Source organism: Panthera leo, chromosome F3 (genome assembly GCF_018350215.1).
Source record: "Panthera leo isolate Ple1 chromosome F3, P.leo_Ple1_pat1.1, whole genome shotgun sequence".
Taxonomy (NCBI): domain Eukaryota; kingdom Metazoa; phylum Chordata; class Mammalia; order Carnivora; family Felidae; genus Panthera; species Panthera leo.
In genome coordinates, this window is record NC_056696.1 from 10,854,278 (window position 1) to 10,880,930 (window position 26,653).

At 49.8% G+C, this 26,653-nt stretch overlaps 1 protein-coding gene across 2 annotated transcripts in view; it reads right to left on the reverse strand.

Annotated features, from left to right (window-relative positions):
* The window catches only part of CD247 (CD247 molecule), a 74,082-nt gene extending 47,673 nt beyond the window's left edge, over positions 1-26,409 (reverse strand). The window contains exon 1 of one of the 2 annotated variants that reach the window (XM_042924509.1): positions 26,165-26,409. In XM_042924509.1, coding sequence (XP_042780443.1) covers positions 26,165-26,273 — 109 coding nt within the window. In that variant the 5' untranslated portion in view covers positions 26,274-26,409. The remainder of the gene's footprint in view (positions 1-26,164) is intronic. The other variant, XM_042924510.1, reaches the window with a different exon arrangement.
* Positions 26,410-26,653: the final 244 nt, after the last annotated feature.

A 26,653-nucleotide genomic window follows, 5' to 3' on the forward strand; every position in this document is an offset into this window, starting at 1 on the left:
AGTTCGAGCCCCGCGTCGGGCTCTGGGTTGACAGCTCGGAGCCTGGAACCTGCTTCCGATTCTGTGTCTCCCTCTCTCTCTGCCCCTCCCCTGTTCATGCTCTGTCTCTCTCTGTCCCAAAAATAAATAAACATTAAAAAAATTTTTTCATTAAAAAAAATAATAATTCGGGTGCTAAGATGCCATCATGTTAAGACTTTCCTTGAATTTGGGGGGGGGACCTTATCTGAAGGAGCCAATAAATATTTCCCTTTCTGCGTGTGCACGCGTGCTTTTATGCCGCATGTAGGAGCATATTCTCGAAGTTCAAGTGGCTCTTAATAAAAACTCAGGAAAGTGAGAGTCTGGTGGACACCAGGGAGGACGCCGGCCCCGAGGGTCTCCGGCAGGACCGGCTGGCTGTCTTTGGGGCGAGGGCAGCTCCGTTCCTGCTTCCGGAATCCACACCTGAGGCGACTTGGAAAGCAGGGCCGAGAAGCACAGAATGGATTTGTGAGGTTTGCATACCCGACAGCCTGCAAAAGACCAGTCCGAACCCAGGGCAGGATTTTCCCAAGAGGGATGTGTCACTACGGAGTACCCAAATGGGGGACAGCCAATAGGTTCTTCGGATTGTGCCCCCCTCCATACTCCGTGTTTACAGGGACAGATTTTGTGTTCTCGGATGAGAGGTTCAAATATCCGTGAGGTTCCCTTAGCACGCCAACAGCAACCGTAAAAGCGCCCACATTTCACCCTCTTCGCAAATATGAAATGTTACCACGGGCTTTTGGGTCTGGAAACAGGGTCAGTTAAAGATGGCCTGCCTGCCTGGTGAATCGGTGATACTCCCTTGGACACAACAGCAATGCCGTCTACTCAGTCAACTCTGTTCGTTTTCTTTGAATCCATGTGGTTTGGCCGTGGTGTTCCGCGCAGGGGTATCCCCTTATCCCCACCACCCCCACCCCGTTCAGGGATGAGAGGAGCAAAATTGGGCTGCTCACCTAGAGGTTCTGTTTGCCCAGAAAAAATGGTACAGCAGCGACGCAGGGACGCAAACCCAGAGTGACACCAGACAGGGACTTGGGCCCTCTTTACTGAGATCCATAAAATGTGATGCGACTGGCCCACAGGAGAGGCGGACGGGTTCCTGGCCCACTGGTTTTTAAAGAGCAGGAGCCTAGCGGTGGAGGAGGAGGAGGAGGGAGGAGAGGAGGAGGAGGAAGAAGAGGTTGGGGAGGAGGAGGGGGGCTTTTGTTTTCCTGAAGCCCAGGGGACGCCTCCAGGCTCCAACTGGGATGCATTTGTTCCTTCAAGAGGCTTTTGAAATGCGGGAAACACAAGGCCTAATGCCACCCAGCCCTGCCTCTGACCTGTGGCCGCCCCCAGGTATCGGGACAGCCAGGCCCGGTGAGGAAACTGGCCTTGTGCACAGGAGGGTCCGCTGCCTATGGCCCCATCCGGACCCGTTTCGGGCCTTCTGGGCCCACTGGAAAGTGACTTGCCCTTCTTAGCGTCCCTCCCAGCACAGAGCTACACTGTAGAAAGCAATCAACGTCCCTCGGGCAAATACGTGCATACAGGACCTGTGTGCCGCACAGGCCCCACGGCCTCAAATTCCGAGAACAATCCAGATGCCCACCCTCGGACCTCTGCTGCCTTTTCCCTCCATCCAGCAGTTTCCTCAGAAGGAAATGGAGATTCCTCAGAAAATTAAAAGCAGAACTACCATGTGATCCAGCAATCCCACGTCTAGCGCTCTGCCCAGAAGAACTGAAGGCAGAGTCTTGAAGACGTATTTGTACGCCCATGTGTCTAACAGCATTATTCACACTGGCCAAAAGGTGCAGGCAGACCCTGACCAATAAATACAGGGCTGAGCAAAGTGCGCCCCCCCAGGCAGTGGGGTATCACCCAGCCTTAAAGGAAGGGAATTCTGACCAATCCACAACACGGGTGAACCTTGAGGACGTAATGCTAAGTGAAATAAACCAGGTACAAAAGGACCAGTATCTTATATGGCCACCCGTCGGAGGTACCTAGGGTCGTCAAATTCACGGAGGCAGAAGTCGAAACGGTGGTCGCGGGGGCTGGGGCGGAATGGGACGGGGGCGCTGGTGTTTCACCAGTACAGAGTTTCAGTTTTGCAAGATGAAAAGGGACATTTCGACATTAGCGGGGGTTGCACAACCATATAATGTGCTTAATGTCACTAAGCGTGCACTTAGAAGTTATTAATATGGTAAATGTTATGTGCTTTTTTTCCCCACAATAAAAACATCGGTGGTGGTGCGGCGGGGGGTTGGGGGGGCGGGGGAGTGGGGGAGGATTAAAATTGTAATTTGCTATCTCACAATTGTCTGAGGCAGGGGTGCCTGGGTGGCTCAGTCGGTTAAGCGTCCGACTTTGGCTCGGGTCATGATCTCCCGGTTGGTGCTCTGTCTCTCTCTCTTTCTCAAAAAAATGAATAAACATTTAAAAAGGTCTTTTTTGATAAATAAATAAATAAACCAATTGACACATGAAGGCTGTCTGGTCACTATTCTGAATATGTTCACGATGGCATTTGTGAGGGAGGGGGACGGACAGAAGAGGTGAGCGGGGTCATGGCTGGGGCAGGCTGCTTGTGGACAGGAGGGCTTAACCCTCGCGGCACCAAAGCAAAGCGGAGACCTCACCGCTGTCACTTGATTATTCCCAGTTGGCCATTACTGACTTTTGCTGAGTCCAACATTCTCCACCGCCTTCAGAGATAAAAGTAAGCTGTGGCTTATAAAATTTAGAAGCTTAGGTGTGCACGAAGAAAAATAAAATGAAAGCAACAGGCTGGCGAGGTCTGTGAAGCCTCTTACCTAGCAAGGAGGGGAATTTTCCTCTCCACGCGTAGGCTGTCTTCAGCTTGAAATCATAAACAACCTCCCCAGCCAGGGTTAGCCCCAGGTGGGGGACACCCTGCTCCCCTAAACCTCCTTCTTGAACTAACAGGTCCCCCTAGTAGGAGGTGAGAAACCACTCAGATCCATCTCAAAGGGACCCCTCCGGTGTGTGTGGGTGTGTGTGTGTGTGCGTGTGTGGGAAGGAGGCCTTGTCCAGGGGCACCCAGGAGGGTGTCAGCCAAGAGGAGAAGGCCTCACAGTCACGGAAGTGAGGGGCGGGGGGGCGGTGCACGGGTCTGCTGGGGGCACAGAGGAAGGCATTGTGGGGGGGACGTTTGGGGGTCCATCTCACTCCACTTCTGGGCAGGTGAAAATGATTCCACGGTCCCCTCAAACCTTTCCCGCCTCCTCCCCCACCCTCCATTTTCTTCATTTGTCGTCTGTTTTCTGTCCGTCTTCCCCTGTCTGCCTCACAGAGCAAAGCATCGGCATATAAGAAACAGCTGTTCGAAGGGGAGCCCTCTCTCAATGTCAAGGGCACCATGGGTCATATCACAGCAGCCATGTGAGATAGGTGTTATGCTGCCCATTTTACAGACGAGAAGGCTGAGGCTTATAGAGGTTAAGTAACTTGTCCAAGGCCACACAGCTAGAATGCGGTAGAGCAGAGATTTGAATGCTGACAGTCTGCCTTCAGAACTCAGGCTTGTCATTGTGTTGCTGTATTTTTTTAAATTTTTAAAAAATGTTTATTTATTTTTGAGAGAGAGAGAAAGAGAGTGCAAGCAGGGGAGGGGCAGAGAGAGAAAGGGAGACAGAATCCGAAGCAGGCTCCAGGCTCCGAGCTGTCATCATGGAGCCCGACGCGGGGCTCGAACCCACGAACCGTGAGATCATGATCTGAGCTGAAGTCGGATGCTTAGCCGACTGAGCCACCCAGGCACCCCAGTGTTGTTGCCATATTTTTTTTTTTTTTTTTTACAAATTCTCTTCCCTCCTCTTATCATTCCCCTTCCACAGATTCCTTTTTTCATTTTTCTTCCTTAAGGCAGTAAATCTGATAATGTTGTCATCAGAGAACGGGGGAGAAGTTTGACTGATAAGCACAGAAGGCAACCAGGCTCCAGCTCATGACATGAATGTAGATGTATTTCATACCTGCCTTTTCCAGAACAGCCGAGTTCCAGTGCTGGAAGGAAACTTACTAATTATCTCTGTCCAAACCTTCCATAGCATACAGAAGAAAATAGGATCAGAGACATCAAGTGAAATGCTTAAGGTTGCACAGCGGGGTAGTGGCAGAACCCAGCCCCAGAAGGTGGCCGCCTAAGGCCGAGACTCTTTCTGTTCTAGAGGCTTTCTCCATAGATGGGTGTCTGCTGGGCGGAATCATTATATGGAATCATTAACTCATCCCGTGTTTACGAAGCACTCATCCTGCTCAGGCCTAGAAGCGGTAAAGCCTACCGGTGTGCTCTTACTTTCGCCGAATCTGTGTCTGCAGGTGCAGCCTCGGGGACCTTGGACATTCTGGGGCTCAGCTGTGAGGGCACTAAGGGCTGAAAAATGAGGACATGGCTTAGGGCTATCATAGGGTGATGCGGGCTGAGTCTCCCCAGGGGTCATTAGGGGAGCAGGACAAGCAGGAAGATGCAGGTGGGTCAGGAGTAGCTTGTGGAGGATGGATGGAAGGGGTCAGGGTAGTGTGGCTGGCAAATAAAACTCGCTTTCTAGGGAGCCATTTGCTCTCTGTTTCTTGTATCACACCAACCCTTAAGTCGAGATCCCTGGGGCCACTGCAGCAAAGCCTCTGCCAACAATTTAGGGACTGGTTCCATCTTTTCTGGAAAGGATCAGATGGTCTCCTTCTGCGTGGGCAATGGCCAGGTACTTGGAACATTCTAGAGACTGTTGGGTTGGCTGAAGGGTTTGGAGTGGCTCCTCCACACCAGTGTGAGCAGGAACTTGGAGAAATCGTGTAGCCCACCGGGCCCCGGCTTGCCCTCCTATGACGCGGGGATGAGTTTTTCACCTGTTACCTTCTCAGGTCTGCTGTGAGGGTCAGATGAGCAGATGGGGGGTGGGGGGTGGGGTGGGGGGAGAATATTCAAGCAATGGGTGCTGAGTGTGAAGGTCTCGTCGATAATCAAATATGAGGAGGGGCACCTGGGTGGCTCAGTCGGTTGAGCGTCCGATTTCGGCTCAGGTCACGATCTCACGGCCCCTGAGTTCGAGCCCCGCGTCGGGCTCTGTGCTGACAGCTCGGAGCCTGGAGCCTGCTTCCGGATTCTGTGTCTCCCTCTCTCTCTCTGCCCCTCCCCTGCTCATGTTCTCTCTCTTTCTCAAAAATAAATAAATAAATAAACATTTAAAAAAATCAAATACAGGGGGTAAGGTGACGATCACATCAGATCTTGTACTCATTGGACGCTAAAGCTGGAGGGAGGATTAGAGACCTATTCCAAGGCCTTATCCCAAGAAGTCCGGGGTCCAGAGAGGGGGAGTGGCCTGCCCCAGTGCGGCTGGAACTCAGCTCTCGCCCGCTTGGGTCTTGTGTCCCTGCCTAGCGTGGGGGGGGGGGGGGGGCCCTCCACAGACACAGTGGGAGGAGAGGAGAGGACGGGGGCCCAGGTGACCACCTGGAATTGGACTTCTCATGCTGTCGTAGAGAGACTTGCAACGTCCAGTGTGAGAAAAAGTTCCCAGCAATGACACAGTGGTCAGGATCGCAGGCTTTGCAGTGGGACAGTCCCTGGGCTACATCCAGGCTGGCTATTTGCTAGCCGTGCGGTCTCCCTGAGCCTACGTTTCTTCATCCGTAAAACGGGGAGACAGACACAGTTGCAATTATGGATGGGTCGGGCCTGGCCTCGAGCCCAGCACCGGCTAAGCGCTCATTAGATGCCGGAAGTCATCTAGCTCGGTGTTTAGCACACAAGAGCTCAGTAATTATTTGTTGAACAAATGACACTAAGTAATACTTCCGTTCTTATTCCCCCTCAGTAAACTCCAGCCCAGCTGCTAGAGTGTTGGTGCTAAAACACAAAATTGCATCTGTTTGCCCGTCCAGGTCCTTAACTTCCATCTCATTGGGTATGAAGCATCCTTCAAGCCCGTAAGCAATTGCCACTCTCGTTGGAGTCCCGGCTGGCACCCAGTATCTCTGACCCCACGTCCTACTGGCCTTCCCCTCACTTGGCCCACCTCTCCCCAGTTCCAGGAACATGCCAGGCTTTCCCCAGATGTCCACTCACTTCCTCCTGGGGTGGACTCTCGTGTCCCCTTCTGAGCAAGGACATCCCTGCACACCCTCCGTACGCCCATCCCCTCCACCACCACCCTGACCTTCCCTGTGCACCTTCCTTGTGTTACCTTTCCTCTTAGCACTTCTCACGACCATTGCACGCGTCACCCACTTACCTCGGTTATTATCTGTCTCCATCTTTAAAATCTTTTTAAACTATTTTTAAATATTTAATGAGCTCTGTGAGGTCTAGGATTTTTTTTTTTTTTTTTTTGATCTGTATGTTCACGGCTGTTCCCAAAGCACCTAGGACGGTTCTTGACACATACTAGAGACCCAATAGATATTTGTTGAATAAATCAATGAACGAATAACATTGACGGTAGGTTTCGTTTCTGTTTCACGCGGCAAGAATCGTGGAACAAAGCAGCAAGTAGGCGGGTAGTGAGTTGTTCCTCACATAAGTGTTTCCAATCCAATCCAATCTGGATTTCCACCCACCCAGGACTCTGTTGAGCGATAGCCATGTTGGAAAAGAGTTTGGCCTTGATGACCTTGAAGTCACTTCTGACTCTGACCGCTGTGCCTAGCTGGGCCTGCCTGTGCGGAAGCAGGACCACGGGAGCCCCGTGTGCCATCCAAACCCCCAATTCCCCCCTCCCCCCGTGGTTAGCACCTGGCTATGGGTCTGCTCTAAAGCAATAGCTCACCACCGAACACTGAAATGAGATTTTGCACCACCTTGGCCTTGAAGCCTGCTCCATCCGTTCTCTGTGGAGTCGGGAAGGGAGTAGGGAGAAAGAACCTGAGGGGGTGCTGGGCTGAGAGAGAAAAGAACCAGACCGGCTGACACGCACGACCCCCTGAGTGGGGCTGAGAGGCGGACACAGGGCGGGAGGCCGAAAATCACAAGCAGGCATACCGCCCGTCCAAACGGGGACCGAGCTGGTTGGAAGGTCAAGCTATGGGGACTGTTTCTAGACGGTCTGCCTGCATTCCCTGAGAGACGTCTTTGCAGGAGAACGCTGTGTCCACTGCGGTCCTCGGTCACCGTCATGAATGCCTGGGAGGAACGACACGGGTCTCGGACTTGACCACCATGACCACAAATGGTCACCAGTTCCGTGCTTTGGGAGCAGCCGGGAGGGGTGTGGTAGGTACCTTGTCCCACGTGAGACCATCAGAGGGAAGTCAGGACTCTAACATCGCCATCAACGATGACACCAGAGATCGGCCCCAAGGAGAAGGGACGTGGGCGAGGGGAGACTTAGCAATTCCACCGCCAGGAATTTATTCCGAGGAAATAACCCCAACTGTGGACACGGATGAATGCAGAGGAATGTCCACAGCAGCACCATCATCATGTGTCAAAATGTGAAGCCATCTAAACGTCCAACAACAGGCAGTGGTAGCTCTCTAGGCACTAAAATTGATGTGGAGAAACGTTTGACCACAGGGAAAGATGGCCAGGATTGATTGTTCCGTGAAAAACACAGCTACAAAACTAAATGCACCTATTCAAACCTCGAAGGACAGTCACCAACATACTAACGAGTCGTGGTGGCAAACTTTGACAAAATGATTTTTGTTTTTGCTTTGTCCTTTTCCGTATTTTCCAAGTTTTCCACGGTAAGTGTGCTTTGAGCCTGTCATCATTAGAATATGAAAACCATTTTCTTTTAAACCATGTGGGTTTTAGGTTCTAAAAGCAAAAACTAAAATCCATCCCAGTTTTAAATAGAATGGGCGGTGAAATGGCTGACTTCCAGGTCATGTTGTTTTCTTTTTTTTCCTTTTTATTTATTTTATTTATTTTTTATTTATTTTTTTTAATTTACATCCAAATGAGTTAGCATATAGTACAATAATGATTTCATTCCAGGTCATGTTTTGCTCATTTCTCATTGTCTACAGGGCGGGGAACGTTCTTGGTGGTAAATTACTACTTTTAGGAGGAACATTAAATAAATAAAGACAAGAAGATTGTAAGTGCTGCTGGTATTTGTTTTGGAAACAAATCTCTTTGAATACCTGTTAGCCTGGAACTTAGAATTAAATTAAGACACGGAAGGGGGGCACCCGGGTGGCTCAGTCGTTAAGCACGACTCTGGATTTCGACTCAGGTCAGGATCTCATGGTTTGTGAGTTCAAGCCCCGCGTCGGGCTCTGTGCTGACAACTCAGAGCCTGGAGCCTGCTTCGGATTCTGTCTGTCTCTCTCTCTCTCTCTGCCCCTCCCTGACTCGTGTTCACTCTCTCTCTCAAAAATGAATAAACATAAAAAAAATAAAAAAGACGCGAGGATGAAGGAAATGGCCTGGCATAGCAGGAGCACTGGACTGAGAGTGGGTCCTGGGTTGCAGATCTAGAATCACAAACTCTCACCGGGAACAAGCTCAGACCCCCATTTAAGGGGCACCTCCCCCCCATCCGTGACCTGACTTGCACCTGCAGCGCCTTTCTGGTCCGCCACCAGCCTCATGACGGCCACCTCCCTTCTCAGGGCTCCTTTCTTGGTGAAATAGTGATGGGGACGCAGGAGATCCTTTACCAAGCAGAGACTCCGTGACGCAGAAGGGGAAGAGAGATGGTTCCAGAAAAGCCTCCTTCATCGTTTACCTAGGGCTGGCCTGGCCTGTGCGGCTCTCCGCCATCACTTCCTGCCCTCTAGCCCCTCCTCCAGCCCCCGGCCAAAGGCAGCAGCTGCTAAGCTGCCCTCAGAGAGCTGCCTTCCCGTCCGCCCATCTGGTCACACTTCTGTCACTCTGTGGCTCCTAACTGGGGTTGGTTACGCCCCGGGACAGATGAGCTGCAAAACTAACAATGCTTTGGCTCTGTCTACATGAGTCCACATCTTTCAATCCTCCATTTTGGGATGCTCAGGTCCCCCAAGAGTCAGAGGAGCAGGGACGTCGGGGTGAGGTCAGGTGCAGAGGGCCTTGAGGGGCTGGGGGAGAAGAGCACATGCTTCAGGGGTCAACCGAAGACCCTTGAGGTCAGGAGCAGACAGACATGGCCTCTGGCATTTCCATGGGGGTGCCTCAGGCACTCCGCTTGGCAGTTCTACTCATCTGTTCAGGCATTTGCTTTTTTTAATTTGTGGTAACAGAAAACATTTATTGTAGGGCTACTGTGTGCCCTCTGGGCTAGGTAACGCATTATCTGCAGTTCTCCCCCGCAACCTTCAAGGCAGGCAGAGTTGTCTTCATTTTATAAAAGAGAAGGCAGTTTCATAGAGGTCAAGCACCTTGCCTGACGTCACATAGCTAGGTAGTACTAACGCCAGAATTTCAGTCTAGGGTTGGTTGCCTCATAAGTCTATCCTGCTTCCACTTTCTACCGAAACCGACCTCCCTCCATCTCGCCACCTAGATGGAAATGCAGATGAAAGACGAAGGAGTCACTTGCCAACCGTGGATGCCCAATGTCAAGTGAGGGCTTTGCACGGCTTACGGCTGTCCCCCTTGGGAAGAGCCATTCCAAAAGCCGTGCTCACGGGGCGTCCCCGAAGCCGTCATTTCAACCGCTGTTGGGGAAGTGACTAGTAATGGAGCAATTGGCCGCCTCCTGTGCTGGTCAACTTAACGGCCAAAATGAAGTCAGATTGGATGGCCCATCACAGCTTAACCCATCACCCAGTGATTACAAACAAAAATTATGACCTCAGTCACTGGCTCTCAACCAGGGGCAGATTTTGCCCCCTGAGATATTGACAATATCAGAAGCCGTTTTGGGTTGTCACAACTTGAAAGTGCTAATGGGAATCTAGTTAGAGGTCAGGGATGCTCCCAGACATCCTACAATGGACAGGACAACCCCCCCACCCGGGCAAAGACCCATCTGACCCCAGATGTGCAGAGGTTGAGAAACCCTGCTGCAAGCACTCAATCCAAAGGGATTTGACACAAGTGGACACTAATTAAATGTCAGAAAGAGAAATTGGGAAATCGTCGGTAGGGTTAGCTGTGGCTAAGGGAGTCCACATCCTATCAGGTCAGTCAGTGGGCATTGTGTATTTTTTCCAGTTTGTCTTATTCAAGAGTGGTCTATGGAATTTACTTAGCTTTTCTTTGGGTTAAAACCAGGAATGGAAAATTTAGCCTCTAGGAGGAGAAGAAACAGAGAATGAAAAATATGTGTAATAATGGAAGCTCGTGTGCAAATTTTAGTAACACGCATTCTCTCTATATAAGGTTATATAGAGACCTTATATAAGGTCTCTTATAGAAGAGACCATGCCACCCCTCCGGGCCACAGGTATATACATACATCACCCACCCACATGAACTCATAGGAGGAGAGCTTGGGTTCGGATCCAGAAGAATGGAATTCAAAGTCCAAATCTACCAATCACCAATCTTGAACAAATCGCCTTCTTTAAGCTTCAGCTTCTCTACCAGTAAGAGGGAGCTCTGCTGGAACATCCCAGAGGGCTGTAGATTTTTCACGAAGAATTTACGTAAAAGCATTTGGCAAAACGGCCAAGTATGATTTAATCGTCCACATGATCACGCACCCACAGAGGGCTTCTCCTTCAAGGGCTGCATGGGTTCTTGGTACCCCATTTCCCCCCATGATCACTGCCTATGTTGGTTTCCCCTGGGTGACTTTCTATCTCCTATGCCACACTGGAGGAATACTCTCCGTGGCATGAAATGAAAGATTGGATTCGACTTATTTTACTCATGGCCCAAAGGAGAGTATTGCTTCTGAGAGGACGGTGCCTCCCGTTACAACGAGAAGGCGAGGACGATCAGGCAGACAGCATCGACGATACAGCTTTCCGGTTTCCAAGGGACAAAAGCTGGACATCACACAATGCTTTATCGTCCCCCAATAATTCTTCCCACTTGGAGCCAAACTCTGTTGGTCTTTAATTCTTGTCTGCTTCTGTCTTTCCTTAAGTAACAGGACGCTGGATTTTCACTTCCAAACTCAACCCAATTCCGAGGGCGATAGAAGGTTTAAAACGCCATCTGCCACCCTTTCGTTATGACCCGAGCTTCTGGCGTGAATTAGAGAAGTGGCCTCCACGTGTCCATGTGCTGTTAATGAACTTGTATCTGCTGATCTCGACGCACTTTTGGCGATTCAGACACACATGCTTTCGCGTAACCGCTCGCCTTTCTTGCCCGTAAAGGCTTGTTGCGCAGAGCAGAACTGTTTTGAGCACGGCTGAGCCACATGTTGTGATGCGCTGAGATCCTGAGAATAGAGACTCCGGGGGGAGGGGGGGCAGACCTTTACTGTTGGGGTCTCCTTTCAAACCCAGAGATGGAAAACCGGGCCTAAGACGTAGTGAAGGTGAGTCTGGGCCCAAGCATCTGACTTCTGATCATTGCTCTTAACCAGGGGTTGGCAAAGTGTGGCCTGTGGCCAGATCTGAGGGGCTGTGGGTTCTGTAAATAAAGTTTGGTTGGCACATCACCACGCTCGTGGGTTTACATATCGTCCGTGGCCGCTCTTGCGCTCTGCCAGCCAAGTTGAGTAGTTGTGAAAAAGACCACGTGGCCCGTAAAGCCCAGGATGTTTACTATCTGGTCCTTTCGAGAAAAAGTTTGCTGAGCACTGCTTGACGCTGGGTGTCATCGGAGGGACCCCAGTGGTTCACACCTCAGGCGTACGGGGAGCACAAAGAAACAAATGCCCGAATCCCTGTGTCAAGAATCCTTCTGTTGGAAAAGCGACGTGTCACTACACGAACAGTTCATTAATAATACAAGAGTCGGATGACGACATGGGCCAGCAATCAAGGAGAGCACAGTGCAGCGACCTTAAGAGCTGGCATGTATCGGGCACTTAGGTCCTGGGCACCAAGCCCAGTCCTTCTCACGCATTACAGGGCCGCTTCCTCACAAAAAGAGACAGTGGCCCCTACCTGAAGGAAGACCATGTGCCAGATTAATGGTTGCTAACAAAAAGAAAAGGAATCGTGAGATTGTATTTTTTTTCTCTCATGGATGCCCTTTCATTTATTTGTTTAGGCTTTTTTTTTTTTTTTTTGTAATATTTTACTTTGAGAGAGAGAGAGAGAATGCATGAAAGCAGGGAAGGAGCAGAGAGAGAGGGAGGGAGAGAATTTTCAGCAGGCTCCACCCTGAGCACGGAGCCTGATGCGGGGCTTGATCGCACGACCCCGGGATCGGGAACTAAGCTGAAATCAAGAGTCAGATGCTCAACCGCCTGAGCCACCCAAGTGCCCCTCATGAATACCCTTTGGGTACATCTTCCTGTACCTTCCCTGACTCCTAATTCCCACCCCTGCCCCCCTCTTTCTCTCACACGTATGTGTACACGTGCACAACCACACACACACACTTTTTTTGCAACAACAGAGAAAATCAAGGTCATCCCTAGTCCCCTATCCACCTGTGTGTAAACAAACAGGTCTCACTAGAATGAGAATGTATTCTTGACTGAAACACACTTTCCTGGCAAGTCAGGGCTGGACCTTAATCCAGTTTCTCAAAAGCTCATTGACTGCAGAAAGCTACCGAGAGAAGTGGCCAATTTCTAGTGACTCTTCCCCAGGAGAACATGCTTGAAGCATTTCTTTACTCAGAACAAAACCAGAACCGCCCTGCCTCACAGCTGGGGCCCCTGGCAGCTGTGACCTGGAAACATAACTCTTTCTTCTTCCCTCCCCAGCCAAGGAGACCACACGGAGGGCAGGAGGGGCCAGCCCCAGCTGCCACCGTGGCCTCTCCTCCTGCCAATGGAGGCCACTGCTATGGTGGAGCCAAGATGTCAGATTTGGAGCAGGAGAAAGGAGGCTCTGGAGCAGACAGACACTGTCTAAAGTCCAGAACAAGCCCCGAAGCTTGAATTACCATTCAGATTCATTTCGAGATCGCAGAATGTGCTGGCGATGTTTTTCTAAAGGGCAACCCCGGTGCTCCCGAGATGGGAGGTACCCTCCCTTCTGACAGACTTCTTCCATTTTCCGGAGGGAGGGAGGAGACAGAGCTGGCTCGGCAACCCCCCAATCGGCATCTCTGCCGGCCGTTTCAGCAGGGGCTCGACGGTCACCCAGGTAGGAAATGAATGTCTTAAGCTGCAAGTGTCCTTCCCTTAATGATGCCTGGTGGCAAAGACCCGTGTCTTTATCGCATGTTAACATGCCTCTTCCCTTTCCTCATTGAGCCGCATCATGGCGAATGGCAATTAGGGTTCAAAACAAATAAACTGAGCCATCGTAGAGAGAACCTTGCCAGATAGTCTTAGGAGAAGTTGAGAAGCGTCGTCAGGACCAGACCAGGCCAGCAGGGTGTGGGGGCAGGCTGTGCGTCAGGGTCCCAAGGGCCCTGAGTGGAAGATGCCCCCAGGCTCTCTACCCCAGGACCCACCCTGAGAGTGGGGAAGGAGGGTCCAGGGATTGGGGTGGGGGGCTACCGAGAACATTCGCAGGTGTTTGCTGGTTTCCTCAGGTGGGGACGTTGTGTTGCCTCCACCGGACCTGCCCTTTGCAACTCCCTTCTCCATCCATCACCCTTGAGGGTGGCAAGCAGCCCTCAGCTCCTCCCTTGAAGTTCATGACAAATGTCAGGCTCTTATCCCCCACCCAGAAGCAATACAGTTTGTGGAGGAGGGGGAGGGGCAGGCTGCCTGGGGTCAAAGCCCAGCTCCGGTTTGTGCTAGCCACACGCCGCCGAGCCTCCGTCCCCCCACCTGCAAAACGAAGACCAATAAAAGTGCCACAAGATTGGTTGACCTAAAACATGTGAAAAACACACAGCAAGCGAGTTCCTCTCAACAGATGTTAGCTGTTCTTGCTGCTTGTCACTTCACTAAACCAGCCAGACATCCATCAGCCCTTGTGAGTTCTTGGAGCTCGGCGGCTGGGACTTATTACAAGCAGCATTGTCCTGCTTGCACAGAAAACACATTCAGGATGAAGTAAGACGCATGACTCTGCTCTGAATTTTCTTTCAACCTCTGATAATGTTTCTGACAATGAAACATATCGTTAAAACACACTTTCTTCACTAAACAGGAAAATTACTTGAATGTCTCTCATTAGCTTTAATCTTCTCTCCCCAACCAGGTTAACCTAACAGATGCCCTGTCACTATAAGAGGCAAGTTTGGCTGCCAGAATCTTCTATCAGTGGGTCACTGTCCCTGTGGTCACCGCAGGCCCTGGACAACCTCAGCGGAGAAGTCAGAGATGCCACTGATTCAGCCACACAAAGGCATTTTCTTTTTCCTCCCGAGGGGGGGTGCCCAGCAGGAGGGTGGGAATCCCGGGTGAAATGGCATTAACAGAAAACCCTTGAAGGGAAATCCTCCCAAGTCCTAAGAATCCGTCCTGCCCACACTAGGTTGGGGAACAACCGAAAGGAAAATCTGGGCATGTCCCTCTTTAAGAAAATTAAACGTGGGGCGCCTGGGTGCCTCAGTCGTCCAAGCATCCAACTTGATGTCAACTCAGGTCGTGATATCACAGTTCGCGACATGGAGCCCCTCTGTGCTGACAGCGTGGAGCCAGCTTAGGATTCTCTCTCTCCCTCTCTCTCTCTCCCTGCCCTCTCCACCTGTGCTCTCTCTCCCTCTCAAAATAAGTAAACGTTTTTTAAAAAGAAAATTAAATAGGTATGTTCGTTCTATGGAAATCCGATAAGTGAAAACGTACACTGATGAAAATTGCTAAATTAGAAAACAAATCCATCCATTCCTAAATGATTTGATAACATGCTTCTAATCATGTTTTCTGCTCATGGAGGTGGCCGGTCGGCCACCGTCAGGGCCTCATAGGCAGGCTGAGCTAACACCACCCAGTCACCTGAGCTCCTGGTGGTCGCCATTCCAACGTGCCATGCATCTTCATGGGCACCTAAGACCCAAGCGGCCAGTTCAGGAAGCTCCATTTACTTACAACATGGCAACCTGAAGGCCCAGAGGACTGACGGCTGGAGTAAGAATCCAAAAGTCCTGGGTTCAAGTGCTGACTCTGCCACATACTTTCTACGTGACATTCAGCTGGTTTATTGATTTCTTAGGCAAGCGTTTCTTCCCTGGTAAAATCTCTAAGTGGAACTTTGAGATATCTATCCTCCCCAGCTCAAATATTCTGTGATTCTGTCACATCAGGCCAGCCGCACATAGAAAGACTTCCCAGAGAGGTTCCATCTACTCTTCCTGTCACTGAAGGTAAAATTCACTGGCAGCGTGGGACCCCCCCCCCACCCCAACCTAATCATATTACCACAAGCCACTTCTGATTACAAGGCAGTTAAACAACACGCGAGGCGCATGCTTGACGACTTTGCGAAATTAATTTCTCATAAGAATAAGCGCAAACTTAAAGTCACATTATTTTTAACAGTGCACTTAAATTGAGACATTAATTTTTTGCATTGCATTATTTTGAATTTGCATAATTCAAAATCCAATTACATGTGACTTGTGTATTCTCTCTAAAAGGGTTTTTTAAACCTTCGAGAGAGGGAACGGAGGTAGTAAAAGAGATTGGCGATGACGCTGGGTCAGACTTGGAGAAAGACCATGGGTTTGAGCGAACCCACAGGATGACTATCCAAGACCATAGAGAGGATGCCCTAGAGAGGACCCAGGACCCAGAAGCACAATACAGGTTTCCTTGGGTCACCACTCTGTACTAAGTTTGAGATGACTGGCCAATTTGGAAGGTAGATTTCTCCTTCTCCTCCTCCTCCTTCTCCTCCTCCTTCTTTCTTTTACAAAGAGAGAGAGCATGAGTGGGGGAAAGGGGACAGAGGGGAAAAAGAGAGAGAATCTTAAGCAGACTCCATGCTCAGTGCAAAGCCTGATGCAGAGCTGGATCCCACGACCCTGGGGTCATGACCTGAGCCGACATCAAGAGTTGGATGCTCAACTAACTGAGCCACCCAGGCACCCCTTCTTCTTCTTCTTCTTCTTCTTCTTCTTCTTCTTCTTCTTCTTTTTTAATTGAAATCACTCCCGGCTTGAATGCTGCTAAAAGATGTTCAACCCCCAAATTAAAAATGCCTAAAGAGCCAAATCCTCTCTTTATTCTTTGGCGCAGAGGAGCCATTTTGTGCTCTTCAAAATGGCTGACAGGAATCTTCTGAGGAAGCTATGGTCTGAGAACAAACTAGGGATTCGATCAACTTCAAGGCTGAGACTTTGTGTTTAGAGCCATAGCTAGAAACTAACGGATGTTGCTTTTTCCAAACAAACGAAATCAAGAAATTGAAGATAAAAACTGTTCTCTAAATCTTCCCTTCCACATTCTCCCCCCTGCTGGGCCCTTTAGATTGCAAGCGTTCGTGATTATAACTTTATTCACAACCCATTTGAGGTTTCCAAGCAGCTCCCTCCCCAAGATGAGATGACAAAGCTTTGAAAATTAGAGGCACCCCTCCCCTCACCCCAAAGAGCTATCCTTGACGAGGCGCGCTCTGTTGAAACGGAAGGAATTTGCTTTATAGCAGCCTCCCTTGTGGAATTATGTATGGGAGCATTTAACAATACAGCATTTGCAATGGGCAGGTGAGAGCTGGCCAACTTTTTAAAGGGGATTTCACACACCAGGTCAGCAGGGAGATGGATAGGTGAGCTGCAGTGGATACAATTATTTGACTTTCTGAGCTGTTCTTTTTGAAGCCTCTACCCTTAATAGAAAGAAAAAGAATAATCCTCTTTGCCAACCTTTTGTAGCTCAATCTTTATTGTTCCCACTAAAATCCAAAGAAAACGGACAAGATTCATTTTGTCCAGAAAGCATGTGTGTATTTTATATAGGTCTGAGCTTTGAAGCATTGATAGTTAAGTGGGAGAAAAGACAAAGATTTCTCTCTAATCTGAGGACATCAAAGGGGGAATTTCTGAAGCGCTCTGGCCTAACTCAAAACGGCCCTGGGTGGTATCTCCCGATATACCCCTCCTTTGCTACTAAACTCAGCGTGGAAATTAGCACAGGCTCACAAAATGACGACAATTAGGCCAGACCGTACAGAAGCAGGCCTGTGGGTAAATTAAGACTTTGAGAGAACGTGACCCACTGGGCCAGGGAAGCTTTTCTTTTACTTACGGGCTCTCAGTGACTCAGTGGGCATCTCTAAGACACTGGCCTGGTCACTGGGCTGCTTGGCCAACCATCTGTAGGACTGGTTGTTTGACTTTGGGTGCAGGAGATGTGCTTGGTTACTATTTACTCATTGCTAAGTCCAGTAGCTGACCTGGCCTTTTGAACAATCAAAAGTTTGAACCATCAGATTGTTCAAGTATCTGTTTGAACAATCAGATATTAAAAATAATTGCCGGTCTGGCGCCACCAACTCTCGATGGCCAAAGTAGGCCAAACCCACCTGGTTGGATTGCTTGCCATTCTATTCCGAGGGCAGAAATAAACAAAGAAAAGCACCACACGCATTTGGACAACTTTAGTCAAAACACAGAAGATGGCCACCGTGGAAAGAACTGGTGAGAACTGGGGGAGCTCGCGACGCTTTCTGCTGACGGGGAAGTTCCTGCAACTGTTTTCGTACTGGGCTTCCACTGTGCGAAACACTCACCATCGGGAACTCTCTGGGTTGGGTTTTTAATTCTGAGTTCTGAGAACAGTACATTTTCCACCTTCTTTTGTCACCTGACTGCTGGTAACAAACGGGTAAGAGCGGGCCCAGGAGAGTCACGCATATCTGGGCTTGATTGGAAGGGGGCCTACGGGTTTCCACAGGAGGCAGTCAGCGTCTTAGTGGAGGGAGCTGGGAGGAAGAAGGACAGGACGGCGTGAAGGAAAGACAGCAGGCTCACGTCGGGAGGTGGGGACGTTCTGAGGGGAGTTGGGGGACCTGGAGACTCTGCATCTATAAAGAGGCCACCCCTCCTCTCCAGGATCCTAGCGATTCTAGTCTGGACTTCTCGCCCCCCTCCGGCACAGAATCTCTGGAAGGTGCACAGAGACGTCTCAGCTCTAGTGTGCACCTCCCTAGATTGCCAACTGTGAGTCCGACCAACGTGCCAGGCACACCAAACCAGTCCCTGGTGCACACGGAAACACATAGGACGTGCCCGGGACGTGTCCGTCAGTGCACAGACGGGCACATACGCACACCAGGCACAGCAGTGCGTGAACGCTGGACACCAGTGCATGCACGCACACACTGGAACACACCAGAACACACACACACACACACACACACACACACTCGCACATGGCATCCCACACCAGCACATGCACAGTAGGGCACGGGCGCCTGCACCCCCACCAGAGCACTTGGGTCAGCACGCACTGGCACACACGTTTGCTAGGACCGGGCTTGGGCACAGGCTACTCCCATGGTGGAGTCACCTGGTAACAGCTGCCTTCTCCCCGGAGCAGGTCGCTCTGGCCATTCTGGGCCCTGTCTTTTCTTTTAAATTTTTTTTTAATGTTTATTTATTTTTGAGACAGAGCATGAACGGGGGAGGGGCAGAGAGAGAGAGGGAGACACAGAATCCGAAGCAGGCTCCAGGCTCTGAGCGGTCAGCACAGAGCCCGATGCGGGGCTCGAACTCACGGACCGCGAGATCGTGACCTGAGCCGAAGTCGGAGGCTCAACCGACTGAGCCACCCAGGCACCCCAGGTTCTCTTTTTCTATTCTTTCCTCCCTAACACCTCTTCTCTCCAATTCTCCATCACCACCCTCAGCCCGCATGATGAAAGGGCAGTTCTAACTCAGGGGCCGTCACATTATGTCTTAGACCCAGGCGGGGGTATCGCATGGAGGGGACCTGGCGAAACACAGAAACGCAGCGCTGAGTTTCTAGTATCTACAGCGACAGAGAGAAGTAGGCATTTGTTATATCCTAAATGGTGGCGTCGGCTTACATTCTGGGCTGTCTTCCCCAAACCCCAAGGCTTGCAAAGGCAATGCACTCTTAGCCCAGCGCCCTGCAAATGTCCTGTGGAAGCTCTTGAACACTCCTGTCCCAGCCGTCCTGCCGGCCAGCTTTGGGAAGGTACCAGAAATTCACATACGTGGTTCTTCAATGCTTCACGTACTTTTCTCTGCAGCGGATTTCTTAACTTGATTTGTTTTGCTCCAGTCACCAGCAAAAGGGTTTGCCCTCCCTGAGCTCAGCTCAAGCAAATGCAAGGGGACTCAGGGCATAAATCATTGAAGACTGCTCACAGACGTTTGTCATTCAAAGGCAATTCCCCCACTCCTTGAGGATTTTCACAAAAACAAACAAGCCAAAAAACCAATCTCCACTCAGTCTGTGTGTAACACTGTACTGTTCTTTAAAATCTCACACATAAAACCTTACACACTGTATGAAGACACGTTTTTATCCAACAGATCAATTACAGGCTATTACTTAGAATCTAAACCTCTCAAATACGATTTAACCTCATTTAGCTTTACACGTTTGGTTTTCACATACACGTAGGGTGGCGGGGCTGCAGAAGGCGAACACACAGACCTGTGTCGGTTGCAAACTGAGGGCCATCCCTCCCAAGACAAGCTCCCAAACAGCTCTATTTCTTAACAGTGAAACAGAGAAGAAGGATTTTACCAAATCTGTGGGAAACCCGAGCTCAGAATTGTAGTAACGTGCCAGAGAGAAACATAATTCCGTATCAACTACCGAATATTTCGTACACTCGGCAGAAAAAAAAAAAGCCTATTACACGAGGACATACAGCATCAAAATTATTATTTCTTCCAAAATTGAGAGGAAAACAGTAAAGGATGCTTATTAAAAGGAACGCCTTCACAGGTCGGCCTCAGAGTTCAGTCACCAGGGGTATGACATTGTCAAATGACGAGCGAGCACCCGGGAAAGAGGCTGCAGAGAACACTCGAGAATGTATACACGGGACAAGGTTGTCAGAGAAACCGGCTTTGGGGCCTCCCTCTACTCTTAGGCCAGGTCATCAAAGCTCGGAGCCTCATTGTCTGTGTTCACAAAGAGAGAATCCTACCGCTTCATCTGCTGCCCGCATAGGATGACAACGAGGACCCAGTAAGTAAGGGTGTAGGAAGTCACTTCGTAACTATAAAGGGATGACTGCGTTCAGAGAGCGGCGGTCTGGACGGGGCAGGGATCCTGCCTGTCCTTGTTTTCTAATGCTTTCTATTTATTTATTTTTTTCCCCCCCTTGAGCTGAAAATCAGTTGCTGAGTAGCACAAATCATAGCAGGCAAGCAAAGTGGTTGGTGGAAACTCCTGACACCTCCCCCACTGCAGTCCCGCTGCTTCAGACAGCAATCTGCTCTCTCTTCAAGTCACTTCTTACCAACCAAGTCCTTGGGTGCCCCCCCCCCCCCCCCCCCCCCGCCCCTGATACATCTGCAGTCAGGGCACGAGCATAAGGGTTTTAATAAGCCAGAAAATGCTGGGCCTCGTCCTTGGATTTTTCACGCCAGAGGCTCCCGCGAGAGAGTTAGAGATATTGTGATAAAGGTGGAAGTCCAGACCTAAAAAGTATTTGGAGCCGCACGGAGTCGAAGTTTAGTTTCCGAATCCTGGGAGCCAATGCCAGCGCGGTGGGGGCCGATAAGGAAATGTTCTCAAAAAGTGCAATTTCAAGACCACATGCAATTCCTTTGCTAGGTGCAAGGCACGTTCGACTCTCTCCTTTTCTCATCTCGCAGATGAGAAACCAAAGCCCGGAGAGAGCTGTCTGCCCAAGTTCACCCCGCGATTTAGCGACAGAGAAGAAGAAAGATGTTATCCAGCTGTCGCCCTGGGAAAAATGACGCTTGTTGTCTTTTGCAGGTTGCGAGACTGGGGCCCACATGCTGACTGGCTACGACTTTTCGGGGAACCTTTTGTGAGCGGCACTTCTGAGTGGCGTCTCTGCTCCCCAGTACCCTGCGGGAGGCAGACATGACTGCCGCCATCTTATAGAGGAAGGACAGGCTCTGAGGGCGGCAGCTCAGAATCCAGATCTTTCTAGCTCCACGGCCCGCTCTCTCCCTCCACTGTGTAGCTGCCCCAGAGAAGACAGGACACTTGCAGACGGTCAGAGTTAGGAAACAACTCTCTTTCCTCCACTGGATCGTTTTCAACAGAAGCCTAAAGTATCTTGTGAAATATTCTTTAACTTACTCTTTTAACTGTCAACCCCGGGAGAAATTAGCCCAAGGACATAATTCAAAAGACAATTTTAAAGCTACGTATGTAAAGATTTTCTTGCAGGCTTAGCTATAATAACAAAAATTAGAAACAGCCCAATGTCCAACAATAAAGAAGTAGGAAACTATGTTACATAAACTCTGGAAGTTTACATAGCAATTAAAAACCATCGTGAAGGCTAGGCATAAAAAAAAAAATGCTCACGATAGATTATTAAGAAAAATAAGCACACGGAAATGCTTTTATGATGGCAACCATAAAAAGATTCGTGTACACTCTTTTTAAAATATTGGAATGGAACATAAAGAAGGAAAATTGAAGTTATTGGGCCAGCTTGTAAGATTTTGGATTTAAAAAATGCGTAACTTCCTCCAGTGAGTTTGTGATATTTTTGTGAAAATACCTCAAATTAAGAGAAGCGATGGTTACTTGGAACGTTTAGTTGGTAACTCAGACCAAATCAGACTACACCGGCTAAACTGCTTTTTTCTTTCCATATTTTGAGGCAATTGTATACTGTGATTTTTGCCATCATCCACAAACTCTTATTTTTCTCCTGGTGCCTCTCATTAATGAGTTTTTTTTTCCTTTTTAAGTTTATTACTTAACATTCTCCCACAGTGGATAGCCTTGTTTATTTTCTGCTTTTTCCTTAGGGTTTAAGCCAAGTCAGAAAAACGAATGTCTTCCTTCATTCATTTATGTTTGAGATATAATATTATTTGAATCATATGAAATTATCTTGTTTGTAGGTCCAAAAACAAATAGCGGAAATTTTATATCAAAAATTTTAATAACAGCAGATTGTATCTTAAACCATCCCAGCAACTCATTTTGAGTCACTCTGTTTCCTCAAACTGTCCTGTCCCCTCCACCAGCCAAATTTTGTTTGGTTGGTTGGTAGGTGGGTTTAGATTTAAATGCTAAATTCTCAAAAAAAATAAAAAAATAAAAAAATAAATGCTAAATTCTCTAGAAGGGAAGTCCAAATAACACCATTCCAATATATTCCTCGTAAACCATTAAAGTTAACATAATTACGTGGAAACATCTAGAATTCTTTCGTTCACCCACTTTAATGCATTTGACACGTATTTATTGCGTGTGGACTCAACTCATGGCAGTGCGCTAAGCGCTAGGCACCTCTCTAAACAAGACTGAGGTGTCTTTTCCCTTGGGGAACATAGACTCCTTTCTGCAGGCTGGGAGGGATGGCTAAGAAAGGTGGTGACTCACCAGATCAGTTTGTTTCAACTAACGTGCCAAGTGGCTGGTTTGGATTCTTTATTAAGCAGATTGAATGTTTGCTCAAATTGATTTAATCTACCATCAGGTCAGTGTTAATAAGAACTCGCCCGGGCCCGAGCAGAGAAGAAGTCTATATTGAGCTGTCCCCGCTGTTTATTTAATCCATTAGCTGACCACAGGTACATATGGCTCAGGAGAAAAAGACTCCCGAAGGGTGTCTTTGGACAGCTCTAATGCAAAACAGTTCCCGAAGAAGTGCCTTAACTGTTCTAAATAAAACACAAGACACGATGCCTGGGGGACTCTCGAAAGTAAGACTGCACATCCAGTAAAAGTTAAATCTTATTTTTTAAAGACAAAGGCAAAAATAAAAAAAAACATTTTTCAAAACATACAGCAGTGGTCAGTTACCTAAGCGACAGCTTCCCAGAACTGTTTCTGGGGGACATTTCATAGCAGTGGGGTCTCTAAGCCAGCAAGTGGGAGAAATGCCAAAGGAGAGAACTTAAGCAGCTCATCTGGATGAGCAGTGCCAGTGACAGGACGTCGAAATATTGGTGAAAATGCCATTGTCCTGGCACCGCTTAGGAGTTCCCCTCATGTCCAGCCCTGAGCAGCTTAAGCAGAGATCTGGCGTTCGAGACGTTTGCATTTAAATACCCAGTCACTGGACACCCATGCCAAGCATTCAGCTTCGAGATCCGTGTGGCCATCCCGACCAGTGACGAGCTGGTGGACTTTGCCCTCTAATTTCCTCCCCCTAACTATTTAGATTATACACTTGGGAGCATGTTTTCACTTTGGGGGAGTATCCCCTACAGAATAAGTGTCTTAAAAAAGAAAAATGGCGGTTCGAACGCTCATCCGGTGACCTGCCCAAGCTTTGATCCTTGTTCACAGTTGGCCCCCCCCACCGCTCACATGTGCCTGTGCTGTAGGCTCAGAAATCAAAAGGAGGATGAGTGGGACTTCGACAGATGGAGAAAATGTCCAGTGCTGTTTACAACCCAGCTGAGAGCAAATTAAGAATTCTAACCATGGGTTTCCATTTCCTGTTGCTAGATGTTGAGAACAAGAAAACAGACCGTGATGTAATAATAGTAATAATTAATACAGCTTCCATGTATTGGCTGTCTGCTCTGTGTCGAGCATATTACATTCATTTCTCATCTTTACAGTTCTGCAAGGAAAGTTATCCTTACTTTAGAGGGGAGAAAACTAAGGCCCAGAGAGGTTAAGTAACCTGCCTACCGTTGCACAGCTAGGAAAGTGGCAACACCGGGACTCCATCTATGATTGGCCTGACTTTTGCCACCACATCCAGCCATCTCCTTGAAAGTAGAGCTGCAAACCAGCCTGGGGGGCCTGCTTTTCCTGAGGGTTTGGGGCCGCGCTGCATCTCCCGGCTGGAGAAAGGACAGTGGCCACACTGACCAGCTGGAAGCATTCTTGGCCACAGTGGGGTAGGGAGGTAGGGGTACTGAGTAGCTGAGGGCCCTGCAGGCAAAAGCGTGCCCCTGCTGCTAGGCACACCACCTTTGTCGCGACTAGCCTCAGACCCCGGCGACCGGCTTGGCAGACTGTCACCCAGGGAGACCTCCTCCCGTAGAGACGCTCGGTCATTATTTGCTTTGATCCTCACGATCTGGGCATTTCCATAAAAGGCAAATGGAAAGATCTCTAAAAGGCAGACTTTTAAAAAGTTTGGAGGGGCGCCTGGGTGGCTCAGCCGGTGGAGCGTCCAACCTCGGCTCAGGTCGTGACCTCGCAGTTGGTGAGTTCGAGCCCCGCGTCGGGCTCTGTGCTCAGAGCCTGGAGCCTGCTTCGGATTCTGTGTCTCCCCCTCTCTCTCCCCCTCCCCCGCTCATGCTCGGTCTCTCTGTCAAAAATAAATAAACATTAAAAAAAAATTTTTTTTTAAAGAGTTCGGAGATAGGTGACTTCACTGAGCAAGAAAAGAGAGACCTCAGCTCAAATTCTGTCAGCGGCCTTTCCGCGGAGCAAAGTTGTAAAGGCAACACGATGCCATTCGCAGCCCTGGGGGTTACAGGCCCAAGTCTCTCCTCACCTCACCTCAACTGGGCTGAACGCTTGGAAGAACCCTCTCGGGGGAGTAGCTGAAAGGGCCGTCCCCACACCAGCACAGCAAGGGGCCTCGCAGGATCGAAAATCCTGTCCATCCTGTTTCTTCCTCCTGGGCGCTGTGTGTGGAACTGGGCAAGGCCCGCATCTCGTCTGCTGGGTGGGGTCTTGTTTGTCACTCGTGGCAGCCACCGTCACCCAAGCAGCTTTTTTTTTTTTTCCCCTCATCTAACTCTAGTTTGCTGCTACCTTGGCCCCGAGGCCAACACAAACAGACCGGTGAGGAAACCGCGTAGAAGTACCTCGTGGCCTGAAGCCCAGGGTCTGAAGCCATTGCCATCAGCTGTTCCCCTGAAATCACTGAATCCACTGGCTACTGTGGCATCAGGGACCCTCTTGTCCCCCGCACGCAGGACGGGCCCGGGACTTGCTCTGGGGCCCTCACCTCACAGGGCCGTGTGACTCACACCGAACAAGGCTCTTCCGAGAAGAACGCTGTGACCTTACAGAGTTTTCAGAACCCCTGAGGCGTCAGGCTGGGGCTGTGCCATGTTCCCTGTCAGGAACAGAAGCACCAGGGGCCTCCCCTGCCCTCTCAGCACTGTCGCCAAACGCTCTCCCGCACTGAGGTGACCCGTGACGTGGAGAAGGGACATGTGTTTGTGACCTGTCTTCCTGTTTCTTTAGGTTCAAATACAGCTGCTCCTGTTTCTGGTAAAAATGCCATGATACCAATCTCCTGAGACAGTCTATTTTGTCTTTCTTTTCACATGTGGTCCTCATAATTTGGCCTAGACAACACGGTGGGAGTGAAAGGAGTCTAGAAAAGCCCAGCTCCCGCGAGCGAAAATGAGGTGAGGAGTAAGTTCTCTCACTGGTCGGTTGTTATGCACGACGGCGACTTAACAGGTCACATCCTCTCATCCGTCCCTACGTTCTGTCAGCGTCTCTAGCTTTTTGGCCTCAGATAGAGGGCTGCTTGCAGTGAGGGTGGTGGGTGAGTCACTGAGCCACGATGGGTGTGTCCCAGGGCAGCCCCTGGCCGTGGGGGGGCAGGGACACCCATGACAGAGCTGAGTGTAGACACGGGCCCCGAGGAAGGCCCCTTCCGTCCTTCGTGGACATCGCTGCTCAGTCCCTGCCCCGTCCAGGTGCTTCAAGTCAGCCGGACTCACAGCCGTGACCCCGTCTGACCGAGAGAAGTGTTTTTTGTTGGCAAAGGACAAAGGAAAGAGGCCAAGTGACGGAGCCAGCCAGGGGGTACGAGGAGAAGACGCAGAGACGAGACGAGCGTCGCAGTACGAAAAGTGGCCTGGCTGACGTGTTCTCATCCCATCCAGCGTCTGTTAAATACTCCCTCTCTTTTTCTCCGCACTGGGCCTGCCTCAGTCGCTCCTCTGCCCCCTTCCTCCCTGTCCTTTCCCCTCCATGGACTGTCCTCTCTTCTGTTAGCACTAGAAACACCTGTATTGGGGGCAGGTGTGCGTTGAAGCAGCTGGGTCTGAGCCGATGCCCAGCTCGGCTGTAAGGGAGCAGATCCAACCTGCTCAGCTTCGAAAGAGACGCCAGCTCCTCGTTACCCCTCCGCTACGTACCCCCCCCCCCACACACACACGCAAGAAGAGTTTCTGGAAGTTCCTTGCCATCCATCTGTCCGGCCTTACCTGTTCCTGGGAGCTGTGTCTGCAGCAGGGCCATGATGACAAGCACCTTCCACATCACCTTGTCCTTTCCCCCAGGGTGGCACCAGGAGGCCGAGGCTGTGGCAGCCATGGCTGGGACCCAGAAGAGAGACGGTGTCTCTGCTTTGTGCTGCTGCCTCCTCAGGAAGTAGAGGACTGTGGGGCCTTTGAGAAGGCAGACACCTGCCAGCAAGGCCAAGAAACGCACTCCCCCTTTCGGTTCATAGGCAGGAAGCTCTGGAGGTTTGAGGGTTTGAGGTGTGTGTGTGTGTGTGTGTGTGTGTGTGTGTGTGTGTGTGTGTCTACATCTTGCTTTTTCTCTCATTTAACCATTGTTTTACTCTCCTTTTCTCCTAATTTTTGTTTAATTTTTATCTAACTCCTATCTTGATGGGTGAAGCCAGTCCCTAGGCGAACAGGAGTTCCCAATGCGTGTAAGGACATTTTCCTGGACTTACATATTTTTTTTTA